At 42.3% G+C, this 13,810-nt stretch overlaps 1 protein-coding gene across 4 annotated transcripts in view; it reads right to left on the bottom strand.

The window, feature by feature from the left end:
• The window catches only part of dscaml1 (Down syndrome cell adhesion molecule like 1), a 98,204-nt gene that overhangs the window by 73,186 nt on the left and 11,208 nt on the right, over positions 1-13,810 (bottom strand). For all 4 annotated transcript variants that reach the window (XR_011693473.1, XM_071496604.1, XM_071496603.1 and 1 more), the window contains exon 3: positions 6,316-6,462. Coding sequence is in view for 3 of the 4 variants with exons in the window: in XM_071496604.1 (XP_071352705.1) it covers positions 6,316-6,462 (147 nt within the window). In the remaining variant the exon portion in view is untranslated. The remainder of the gene's footprint in view (positions 1-6,315; positions 6,463-13,810) is intronic.

Here is a 13,810-nt window from a genome sequence, read left to right on the forward strand (position 1 = left end):
CCCACCCTACAAGTGACGTGCTTTTTTAGGCAAGTCATGATCCCCATTAGTGATGGCCTCAAGTATAGATCTGATTGTCTGAACCCCCATCATGTATTTTTTTCCCTAATTAGTTCCTTGGGCTGGAGGAGGAGGAGGGGGAGGAGGAGGGGGAGGAATGAGCAGTGATACACAAAGTTGAGGCACAGCATCACGGTTAGAGGAAGAGGGTGTTGGCGAGGAGATGGTGGTGGGTGATGAGTAATGCTCTGACGTCGGTTCTGCATTTGGCAAAATATCTGACAGCGATTCTGTCTGCTGGCATGCACCTACTCTACTATTGTAAGTATATAGATGCAGGCGGATGCGATGAGGCATGTAGCCATTCAGTCAAAAAGATGCAGACACACCACCGCGCTGCAAAACACAGCGAGCAATGATCTCATGCACAAACAACAGGGACTATACAGTACAAAAACCAAACTGTGTCGGCCGTCAGGTCAGACACAAACAGAAACGCACCCGACAAAATTCACATGCATGCACTAGCGCACACCTTGGCTGTGAGTGGTTAATGAATAACTAACTAGCAGAGAGGAAAGGGAGCCATCTTCTCTGAGTAAGGCCAAATGAATTCGCCGAAGCGCTATGCAAATGTTCCCTGGGCTAACGAGACTGCCTGCATGATTGGAGTGCCATTGAAATTCTCCTCGTGCACAGCCCTCTCTCACTTCCTACCTCCCTCCCTTCTTCAATCTCCCTCCATCTCTCCCGCCATTTCAATCTCTCCACAGAACATCCATGTTCCTATCTATCTATCTATCTTTCTATCTATCTATCTATCTATCTATCACTTTACAGATAATCAGGACATTTATCAGTCACTGGATCTTGAAAGCTACAAATCATCATTTCCTTTCAACACACAATCATGTCATCCACACAGATAAACACTGCGGCCCTATCAGTGCCTGGACAGCAGTGAATGCCCCTGTGTCTTACTCTCTCTCTCTCTCTCACTAACACACACACACACACACACACACACACACACACACACACACACACACAGGGTCCGCTCAAACAGAGCAAGCTCAGAGTCGCTCTGCACCTGTTCTCTCTGTAAAACATCCAAACATGAGTGCTGAATAAATAACCCAACCTAACACGCATCACTGCCAGGTTCACACACGCACACACACAAACCACAGCCCATAAACACACATCAATAAGTAAACACCACCCATTTCCCCTCCACAGCTACACCCCCACCGTCCCACACTCTCACACACACATACACACAGCCTCACACTCGGTACAAACTGCCACCATCCTAAAGACAAACACACATTGATGGGCATGATGTGTGTAATGGTTAATGGCCAAAAACTTACAGGGATGAAGAAAAAAAAGTCTAAAGGAGAAACACATGGGGGTGGCATTAAGCACTTGTCAGATGCATCTTTAATGGCAGGACTCAGCGGCTTTAAACCCCATAGCCTCCTCTTCCTCCCTGGGGTGCTGGGGACAGCAAGAAAACTGAGCACACACACCTCTGTCTTTGTCCATCTGCCCATCCCCTCTTCTGTCCTCTTATACCTACCCGCCTCATTCCATCATCCCTCCATCCCAATGCCCACTTTTCCATCTGCATAATTTAGCATGTCATGCTTTTGTGCCACTTTGTCTTTCTTTTTCTGCCTATTCTGCCATTTTTTTTGTGCCTGTCTGTTGTTCACTTTCAGGTTTGATGGAGTGGAAGGAAAAGACGATGCTTTGTCACTTCGCTGTCTCCTAATAAGTGGCTCTAGAAAGGGAGACTGAGAGAGGGATAAAGTTAAGAGAAGAGTGGATAAACAGACGGGCAGAGAGAGTACAGGGCCTCTGCAGAGTGGCGAACAAAATGGAGACTGGGACAGAAGCTGCAGCAGCTGTGGTGACGCTACACTTCACAGAGAGAGAGAGAGAGAGAGAGAGAGAGGCAGTGTGTGTGAAAGAGAAGGGGGATTAAACAACCTCAATCAATGAATGCAAAAATACAGGCGTCACACTTCTCCGCTTCCTCTTCACCCTCACCTCTCTCCCTCTCATTATATCAACCAATCACTGACTCAATCTATCTATCTATCTATCACTTTGTGTCATTATCTCTGAAGCCCCTTCCTATAATAAAGCAGAGGAGTGGGAGCAATTTTTGAACTTTTGAACAATTTTTGAACAATTTACGATACACATTTTTTTTTCCAATGGAAACAATATTTGTAGCAGATTATATATAACTCAAATAACAGCTAAATCATGTTGGTAAAGGTTGGTATATATTCCTTAGCCTGATTTATTAATGTAATATGACTCATACTGTAAATGCTTTTTTCAACATTTAATCAAGCATGTTATTCAGTTTAATATCTTCAACCACAGCATGTAACATGATTCACAGAAGCATTATGTTTGTGTCTAAGAAATTTAAGAAAAAAAGCTATATCTAATGTGTGAAATTTTACAATAGTGATCCCATCTATTCATTCATTTCCACATTAGACAAACAAAAAAACTGTACTTGTTTTGAAATGTTACTCTTACTAAATGCCTTTAGACATATCTTCAGCTATTCTGTAATACATTTTACTTATCAGCTGACATACACACAGATATCAATACATCTGCAATAAGATAATATTTGCTGATACACTGAGCCAGCCAATTTGGTCTCACTCTAATGTGTCTGTACAGGCACACAGTGTCACCTAAAAAACACACACACACACACACACACAGCATCATCATCCTATTCTAGTCCATGCACCATGAAATTTACAACTTATAAAATCACAGTCGAATAAAGAAAGAAAGAAAAGTGTTTATCTCTTGACAGTGAGGACATGCCTATCTACACTACCTGTCACTGAACTGTACATAAATATGCAGCTATGTGCTCTGTGCCTGTTTGTTTGTGTGTGTGTGTGTGTGTGTGTGTGTGTGTGTGTGTGTGTGTGTGTGTGTGTGTGTGTGTGTGCATGTACACGAGTGTGGCGGAGCTGAGCCGTGGTGATGCACTAATAAAAATCAGGCAGCGATGCATCCTCACACCTTCCTCATTCCGCCCGCCGGTTCGCACCCGTTACCATGGCGACCAGATAAAACTCACACTGTTTTAAGCTCCAGCTGGAGGAGGAGATGGATACTAACAAAGTGACATGCGCGCACACACACACACACACACACACACACAGACACGCACAGGCACATAAACACACAGATGAAGTTCCTTCATACCCATCCGTCAGCAGAGCATCCTCTTTCAGTTCCCTAACTGACAAGCAAACAAATGCTAATTTTCTAACCGACAGCAACACCAGCAAACCATCAATTAGAGGGAGAGACATGGCTGGATAGAGAGATAGCAGGAGAAGGGAAGGTATGACATGGGAGTAAAAACCAGCATAGCCAGTCAACACACAAAGCCCTCCTCTGTTTGACTGTCTGTCTATCTATCTGTCTACGCCCCTCCTCCTCCCCCCCAGACACCCGCTTCTTGAACGGGCCTCAACACAAACAGATCTGGCTGTCAAATAGTGACACGACACCCAGGCAGGGTCGCCTCGCAGTGAGGCCAGCTGTCAGCAAACACCCTCCTGCCTCTTCATCAAAGCCCATTCAAACTCAGCTTTATTGACCAACACGGCCGTCTGTATGACATGTGTCATCCTGTCAGGCCGATACCTTGGCATACACTGTCCCTAATAAATGGCAAACCACTAGAGCATCTCGAGTGCTATCGAAAGAGAGAAAGCTGTACATGCCACCAGGAGCTGATAGATGGAGTGGATGGGTGGATGGGTGGATGGATGAGGTGTGTGGTGGAGTGTAGTGGGGTGGGAGGGGCGCACACGTGCACACTGTCTGCGTGTGTGTCTGTGTGTGGCCACGATGCTGACACAGGCCACCAGTCTGTACCAGGGAGGGAAAGAGATGAGAGGAGGCTTCGAGCCAAAGATGGACGGAGAGAAGAAGAGGAGCACTGTGTTACTAATAAGACCTATTCATTAGCTCTGCAGAGAGAAAGAGAGGGAGAAAGAGGGAAAACAAAAAAAGCTCTCAAACCTTTTCAAATGCAAATTCAGATGGTGCAGGACCATTATTTTCATTATCAAATAAGTTAACGAATATTTTTTTTTTGATTAATTGATTCATCTTGCAAATAAAATGTGACTAAATAGTAAATAATGTGACTAAATAGTAAATAATGCCAAAGGTGACATCTTCATGTCTTGTGTTGCTTGATCAATAGACTGTAACCCAAACTTATTCAGTTTACAATGATATAAATCCGATAAAAGCAGCAAATCCTCATGCTGGAGAAAGTAGAACAAGCAAATGTTCTATGGTATTTGCTGGAAAAATAACTGAAATGACTATTGGATTACCGAAACAACTAATCATTTCCACTATAAAATGCTGTTTTACTGTGTTTATAGTATGTACAATGAGAATGAGTAAATAAATATCATCAATAGTAATTCTGGAACATGCACATGATCAAAACGTATATAAATTCTTTGCTGTAAACTTATTTTTACATTAAATTAGTAATAAGAAAAGCACATTATGGTCATATCATAAATAACCATTTTTTTATTGAGGCATCTAAAGGCACACTGATCAGCGAAGCCAAAAAAAAACTGCTCGTGTTTGTGTGTGTTGTGTGTGTGTGTGTGTGTGTGTGTGTGTGTGTGTGTGTGTGTGTGTGTGTGTGTGTGTGTGTGTGTGTGGTCATGCTGACACACATGCTCTTGCTTGTTCATATGTGCATGTTTAACCGAACACGTCCATCAGCTGATCAATAACATACTCCCACTGAGCTCTCACCACACTGCCATGATACAGTGGCTTGTACAAACACACACACACACACACACACACACACACACACACACACACACACACACACAGAGCTATCAGTCAAACAGACTGGCCCGGTCTCACCACTCTCACACTGAGGGATCCGTGACAAGAGAGAGGGGAATCCAACAGCAAGCTTTATCGATCCAGACTGGAAACCCCCCTCAGGCCACACAAGCACACACACACACACACACACATAAACACACACACACACAAATGCACGCACTACAGCTGTGCTGGATCAATGAGTGCTCCCGTGTGAAGGACAGAGCCATACAAAGAGGCACATAAATGCACACACACACACACACACACACACACCTCTATACACACACACACACTCGCACACAGTATTGAGAGAGATGAAAGGGCTGCTCGGTATCAGAGAGCAAGATAAGAGGCAGAGGGAGCAATACGTATCATCTGACCTAAACAGTCTCATCTGACACCCTGCAATTTACCATTGCTCCATGGAGCAAATGTTAACACTGCACCGCACAGGCCTCCACACACATGCACACACACAAACACACAGTCCACATAAACACCAATGCACAGGCATACAGCAGCATGTAGGAGGCTCAGTTTCAAACTAATATTATCATTCCTCAGTTAAACATCGAATGACTTGAACAGAGGATCAAATGAAGCAAAGAGAACAGCTCCAGACACGGCAGAGCCCTAGAGGTGTGGCTGCTCTCTTTTGGGTGACTGTGATGAGCAGCTAAACAGATCTATCACTCATCAAATTAGAAACTCCACACACACCCTTCTGTCCTTTACACAATCACACACACACATACAGCACATGTCTACTAATGCCTGATTTATCCCTGTAACACAGCTATTAACCACAGCAGTGTCAGTTAGTGAGTGAAGAGCCAGGGATGTGCCAGGCAAGGGCCATTTCATCAGACTTGAATGATTGGAGCTTTTTCTTTTTTTCTTCTCTCACTGACAAAACAGGAGATGTCACTGGCACAAATAAATTGATTAGTATCGATTAAAGGCTGTCAACAATCACAAACAGGGCAGCCGAGGAGGAAATCTCCATTACAATAAAATTGGAAAGAAGATCACATTTTTTCAGATGCTGACACAGCTCAGGATTTGTGGTTTTAGTCAGTCTAAAAATAACAGGAGAGATTTCTCATTTCTCTAAGGGCAAATGTTGTTGAGTCCACTGACATATTGGGATGACATTAGATCATTTGCTTTCCATTATTACCCACCAACTGATCAAATAGAGCAAGCACACACTCAGCCAAATAAAACTCAGATGGTCGTACAATGACGGTACATTTCAGCAAGAGAGGCAGAATTGCAAAAGGCCAGTAACACAAGGTGGATGTGGGGCTGGTTTTTCCTGCATATTGACTTAGTTCATGTTTTTGTGAACCTTTAATGACTATCTTTGGCTGAATTTCCTACCTGGGACGATGGAGACGGTGTCTTTCTCCCAAGACACCACACTGACGTACTCCTGGACAGCTGAGGGGATGAGGCACTTGAACACGGCAACATTACCCCGCATGGAGCGCTGGTCGGCCACACGGACTGTGTAGGGCTCCCTGAACACTGGTGTGTGGAGAAAAGAGCTGGAGTTAGTCAGAGGAGGGGTGTTGGTTGGTGGTAATAATGGATGTTTCAGAAGATTTAACCAATGACTGAGTGTTGAAAGTGAAAATTACTAACACAGTTTAGTACAGTAGGACTGTATGATTATTTTTGAACAATTACTTGCCAGAGAATGTCAGACAACACTTAAAAATGTCTGTCACAGTTCCCCAGAGCCTGGAAGTATATCTTCTAAGATATTCAATTAAAGAATTAATAAAAGACGTTGCAAAGTGGAAAATTGTCACATTTGCAAAGGTGGAACCAGTGAAGGCCTTTTAGACCTTTAGGATACCGAACCACTGACAGAAGGCCGTAGTGTTACCATGCAATGTTGTAATTCAGCAAAATTAATGACGATCTTCATGTTGCTTGTTTTGTCCAAACAACTAAAACCCAAAGATATTCAGGTTATAATGACTTATGACTAAATGACTTAAACAGTTAATCAATTATTAAAATGTTTTGCCGTTTTATTTTCTGTCTGTCTGCTACTTGATTAATAGACTAATTGCATCAGCACTGTGTAAGTAAAACAATTTATTCTTCTTGTTGTGTTGACCCTGTACAGCTGACATCCTTGTATCCTCTTTAACCCATTGTAAAAGCAGGGGCAGGTCTTGTAAACAAACTTGTCTGGTGTTCTGTCCGTCCACATTAGACCAATGTTCCTCTCTTTAGCCCCAGATTTAAAGTCACATAATGACTGTAAGGAGGGCTGACTTGGAGCTGCGTTGAAGGGGATACACAGTGAGTGGTCCTCGGCCTTTTAAAGAACAACGCCACAGATGCTATGAGACGGCGAGGAGTCGAGGGTCGCTCACGGCCGATGGAACTGTCACATGCAGGCGCCAGGCAGCAAAAACACACCCCCTGCACATGGCATGCAGAGCACTAGGCTGTGAGTCTGTGCCAGTGTACAGAAAGGATGGTGGTGATTAAGACGGGCTTAATGATGAAAACAGTAGCCTGTAGCTAACCAAATTATCTCTCCAGTTAACTCTGTCACATTTAGATTAGTGAGAAATGTGAAATGCTGAATCAGAGCATAAATTTTCATTAAATAAATTAAGTAAAGTGAAATTAAATTAATGGATTATTTTGGTGAGGAGGAGAGACAGGTAGTTCAAGGGCATGCTGGCTTGACTGAATGAATAGGGAGATGTGTTTTCTAAACTGAACTGAGCTCGACTCTGTGGGCTTCCACTACACCCTCATCATATTTGTTGCCAAATATTTCCCCTATAACTTTGACACTTTCAAAGGTGCGGCTACTTGACATGAGTAACATGAAAAAGAAAGAAAAAAACAAAATTACAGAAATCAGATCAGGCCCATGTTTCTGGCATGACAATCTAACACAATCTATCAACCAGGCTTCCTTTGGAAATGAGGACAGTAATGGCTTAACAATGTAAAACACACATGCACACACACACACAACACAGGGAGTGGCCCCACCCTCCTGTGTGTTCGCTCTCTCTCCCCCAGCTCTCCAGTGATATAATTAACGCCTAGCCTGAAGGCCAGTTTCCTTGGTCATTAATAATGCTTTATGCCAGCCGCCACTGTCACTGGAACCCAGTGGAACCAAAGCCAATGTCCTTGTCCAAATGGTGGGGAGTCTTTCACCTTAAAGTCTGAGGTTTAAACTTCCAAGTCTTTGTCTGATTCTGCCCATTGCTTTCACATTGTGCTACTTTTTCATAAGTGGCTGAACCTTGGACCCTTTCGTTTTTCTTTCCTGACTTGTAAAGGAGTTAAGAGTGAAGCAGGATTGTTGAAATTTAACCTTGCACCATACAGCATGACTGAACACCAGTTGTGGTGCTGCCTTGCTACTTTGTATCTGAGCTTTTTCAGTGGTTGCAGTGAGATATCCTCTGGAGAGCACATCTCACATCTCACATCGGTCACCTGACACACAGAGCACTAATCTGAGCTGAAGCCTCATTTGTAAGCAAATCAAAGCTAAAGGACAAATAATTCCAATCAAGTCTTCATTTCAGTTCTTCATTTAAACAGCCCCCGCTTCCCACTGATGCCGTCTACCTGCAGATCAATAGCCAGAATCGACTGAGCAGCCTCGGCTGTTGTGGCCGAGCCAATTCTTTCAATCATTTATTTACTCCCTGATTGACCCTGCTGCCTCTCATCAATAGCAGGGAAAATCCCCAATGCCCACTGAGCCTCTCACAGAGTGTTTAAAATCAGCTTGACAGCTTGTAAATGTTCGGCACAATGACGACAGTCATCACTTGTCAGTTTAGTGGAGGTTCAAATCCAGTCAAGGTCACCTCAGGTTTGTATTCCCTGTGCTTTGACCCCAGCGTGTCTTACACTTGCTAACCTTTACAAAAGTGTTGTCTAACCACCTCTCTCCCTGTTAAAACCAGTCAGATAAGCCCTGTATGGCAACATGCCCTTGTACACAACCATGTAACCAGCTCCAGTAAGAAGCAACTGTTGTGATAGCATTGTCATTTAACACACGTTCCTCTTCCAAGATATGAAAGACACAGAGGGAAAAAAAACATTACATATTCATTTTCTTTAGCCTTGTGACAGGATGCAAATGGTAACCCAACTGATTTGTGTGTAAATTGCACTCCCCCTCATCGCATGCGCAGCAGAATCATTAGGATGTTACTGATGCCTGACTATATGCAGCCTGGTTGCCTAGGAACGAGCTAAAACATGGGTCTGGTGCACTGGGTGCACTGGGAGGCAAGTCCTGTATCACTGTCGCTTCAATAATTAACGACGGGGAAACCAAATACTGCATTTACTTATTCATAAAGCGAGCAGCAAAAACACAGAGGAGAAAGAGAGAAGGAGAGAAATAATGAAATACAGGAGAAATGAGTGGATGCAGGTTTCATTATTGAATGGATCAGAAAAGCAGTTCTTGTGTATCAGGTTCAGGGACCCTACTTACTGTATTAGTGAGGAAATGTCAGACAGAGAAGAGATGAGGAGGGCAGATGGAGGAAAGGGATTTAAACACCTGCTGTCTTGGCCCGGGCCTATGTAGGTTTGTGTGTTTTAGTCGGGACAAAAGGGAGACGAGGTGATCTCACTGAACAGGTGTCCTCATTTCATTTTATTAAGTTTGTGCAAGGAGGTGTTGGGTGCACAAAACATGAAACCCTGGGTCTCAGGCAGATGACTTGTGAAAAGTGATCATGACGAACTGTATGTGCAAAATGCGTGTTTTCATTTTTAAAGTCACATATTTTGTCATTGGGTCCTTTTACCAAAAGTGGAGAGGAGCGGAGAGGAGAGGAGAGGAGAGGAGAGGAGACAGTACAACCTTGTTCCTGATGCTATAGATGCTGCCAAAAAGCTGGATATGTTACACACACAAAAAAAGCTTTGCTTTAGGGGTTAGGGCCAAATTCACAAAAATGGCTTAAAACTGAATCTTTTTGTCAATGTGAAATTGATTTTCTCTGCCTTTTTCCTGTGATAATACTCAGTTTGACAGCTGGCAGATTGCCTTCCTTATTCTTCCAAAGGAAAGAATAGGTGGAGATGGTGTGTTAACTTAGGCACAATTCAGGTTTCAAAACAGCCTTGAAATAGGCAGAAATTAACATAAATATAAAATATAAATTTTAAATATTATTATATATATTATTTAGTAGGCTAATATTTGATTTGAGGCTAAGGATATAGTATCATGAAAACCAGAGCTGGGAGGTGAAAGTTCAGCCAGTGACTGGGATGTTACAAAAGAACTAGGAAGACTACGAAGATTTTAGGAATAAAGCTGGGAGCTGCCAGTACAGCCTCATATTAGAAGATAATCTGGCAAAGCACATACTGTATGTTCATGTAAAGTTTAACTTTATGTTACTTTATTATTATTATTATTATTAATAATTATATTAACTAATTACTAAATTTGTCTTGGTTAGGCTCCTCCTTTCAAGACAATCTGGGAATTTTGGAAAAGTAATTTATTGCTACACAATACATTTTATTCTTGTTTGGCAAATAAATGTATAAATAGTCACAGGAAACATAAGAGCTTTCACTGGGTGAAATAAACAGTACAGGACAGTTAGCATGACACCTTTCAGAAAAATGAAGAATTAGTTTAGAAAGAAAGTGAAGTAGAAATATGATTTAAAAAAATAACTATTGGTGTAAATCTTACCAGATCTCGCCAACCATTATTGTGTATGCTTATGTGCATATGGCACAAGTACAGGGTGGAAGTGAGTAATAGGGTACGCAAGAGAAAACTGTAGTGGGTGTTTCTCATTTTTGAATGTATTTTTTGTATTTATTCACTGAATTACCAAAACAAATTTGAAATAATAAAAATAACTGACCTCAACTGGGAAAATAATCCAGAGATGATGTTCAGTATGAATTATTATTCAACTTTAGCAAGTTGTAGAAGTTTGCTATTTGATTTACCATTGGAAAATGAATGAAATTCAATGGCGTTCACGGAAAAAAGAAAGGATAAATACAAAAATCTGAAATTCTACAACATGCATTTGAAAATGATCAGCAGTATTAAACAGTCAGTACACATAAGTTGTAGTTAAGGAGCTAAAACCTTTAAAAACACTGGTATAGTACTGTAAGAGTCCTCAGTCTGAGAATGAACCAGTCCAGGATGAAGACCAAATTGTAGATGCACTTTAAGTTGCACTGGACTGCCAATATATAATGATTCTTTCTGTAACATTCCTGAAATAGTTTTTGTCCAAGATGTAATTATTATTTAGGGGGTGTTTCACTGTCTCTCAAATCCCATTCTTAAGTCCTTCAATCTATCTAACATGTTTAACCAACAAATAAATGTCAGCAACAGACTGGCGTTTAGAAAGACACTAAAGAAGCTAAACACAGAAAACTAGATAAGTTGCAATCACAGAGCCAAATAAAAACATATACAGGAAGAAAAGCAGCCCACATAGTGATTTTCATAAATGTAGAGCTATCCAGACAGGTGCTAGTGCTATTATTGGACCACAATCAGCATGCATGGGAGAGGGTGAGAAAGAGGGGGAGGGATAGAGAGAGATGTGAAGATGTGAAGAGAAGGGAGACAGAGAGACAGAGAGAGAGAGAGAGAGAGAGAGAGAGAGAGAGAGAGAGAGATGGAGGGGGTGTGGGGGTGGGGCAGAGTTTTTTTTTTTTGGGGGGGGGGGGGGGGGGGGTCACACTTTGAGCTGTCAGCTGTCATCATTCTCCTGCGCCACCTGAGACAGGGCATGCCACACCCTGGCACTCACTCCTCTGTCGCCCATGGCAACTACAGGGTTGTGTATGTGTGTGAGCGTGTAAGTTAGTGTGCATGCACGCGCGCACGTGTGTGTGTGTGTGTGTGTGTGTGTGAGAGAGATATGCAGGACTCTGGAGGTAATGAGGTGCACACACATGCACGTGAGCCCTGGTTATGGAGCTGTGGAGTTGTGGTTGCCTCAGCATTTAATTGATTAATTGTTGTAATTATTTGGGAGGGAAGGTCATCCCAACACTGAGGCTGGCTAGAAGGTCACTCTCACGCTGGAGGGACTGTCTTCCTCTTGGGACCACACAGGCCATATGGGTGTGTTTGTGTGTGGTGGTGAGGAGGAGAATCCAGCATAATTGTGGAGAATAGTTTTGTTTGTGAATATGTGCGTGCAGACTGTTTTTCCATGCAGGATTGATCAACACAGTCAAAATGTCTGCCTGGCTATTAGCATGACCTGAAAATCTACTTTTTTTATGATTCTTTTCACATCTTTCCATGTCTGTAGCTGACTCTCCAAAATCTTTCTTGCCAAACACCCTGACAAAGAGCTGGCAACTAAACACCAAGAGCCAGCTTGATGAAAATGGCTCTGTGTGTGTGTGTGTGTGTGTGTGTGAGTGAGAGTGTGTGTGTGTGTGTGTGTAGTTAGGGGACTTTCCAGTCCATGGACAGATGGAGAGACTGGGAGACAGGAGGCTTGCTGGCATGAGCTACGCACAGGCTGGTGTGCATGTAAGAGTGTGTGTGTCTGAGTGGGTGCGTGCATGCACATATGCATGTGAACATACATGCGTGCACGCCTGTTGTATACACGTGTATCCAGTGTGTATCACATTAGGTCATACGCATGTGTTTATGATGTTTATGTGTGTGTTTGTTACTGTGAGAGAGAGCAGTAACACCTTCCCTCTGTGCGTTCAGCGCCTCTCTCCAGCTTTGACCTTGGCAGGGAGTGCGGACAGGTCACCCAACCAACTGTCTATGTGACTGTGTGTCTGTCTTCCAGAGGATTTTTAATACACAGGGTCAAGACGTGGCGCTTTCAGACACTTCACCCCCGCTGAGAGAAGTTGTTGGTTTAGGAAGCCAATATGACTGCCGTTTGGGTGAGCACATTTACAGATGCTAGGTAATGTTGTTGTGACGATTTCAATGTGTGCCAAAGTAAACTGCCCCCAGCTGGGTATTCAGTCAAACTTTCATAAAGATGCAGTGGAGTGAAATATTTTGGAATGATCTGAAAGAGATTAGTTTAGACAGAACCTTAAAGGAGCAGTCAAACAATTTTACACACGTGTGTCGGGTTTACTTGTCACAAGGAGTGGCAAGTAAACTGCTGTTTAATGTAATGTACTCAGTAGTTAAGTATAATTTCTTATGTGGCTCCAGAAGGAGATTTTCAAAGTCTTAAACAGTAACCCCGCTGATGTCATCAGGGTTATCTTGAATTGGGCTTAAAATTTTGAACAGAAAATCTGTGTGACAAACTGGAGATGTAGAGTTTGAAAGATATGGGTGTTTTTCCTGGATAAGGGTCTAATGAAAGACAGTATTGAGTTATTGTAGAATTCAGTGTCAGAATTCAGAATTCATTTTTAACGCCTGCTTCGTACTACAGAATAAAAGTCAGTGTGTCTCCACTTCAGATGCTTCAAATTTGACCTTTCTTTTTTAATCTTTTATTATAATGATTGTCTTGTGAGTCCCACTCTCAATGAAGGTCTAAATACTAAATTGGAGGAGTACACCTTTAAAGATTGAGTGTTAATATCAATGCAGAAAAGGCAATGCTGTCCCACTCCTTCTCTTTGTTAAGATACAATTCTGAGTAATCACACATGATGTTTTTTTTTTTTTTTTAATGGTAACACAATAAATTCATATGCATTGTATATTAAGAATAGTATCAATAGTATAGATGCTGTTGGGCTGCTCTGTTGTCCAAGGTGTTAAGGATCATGCACAGCATGGATCAAAATAGTCTAAATGTTGTCATCTAAAACTGTAGATGCTGTTTTCAGGGGTGGAAATATAAGTTAGACTGAAGAT

The sequence above is a fragment of the Trachinotus anak genome, unplaced genomic scaffold (genome assembly GCF_046630095.1).
Source record: "Trachinotus anak isolate AG129_WGS33_773 ecotype Australia unplaced genomic scaffold, CSIRO_AGI_Tana_v1 ptg000014l, whole genome shotgun sequence".
Lineage (NCBI taxonomy): Eukaryota > Metazoa > Chordata > Actinopteri > Carangiformes > Carangidae > Trachinotus > Trachinotus anak.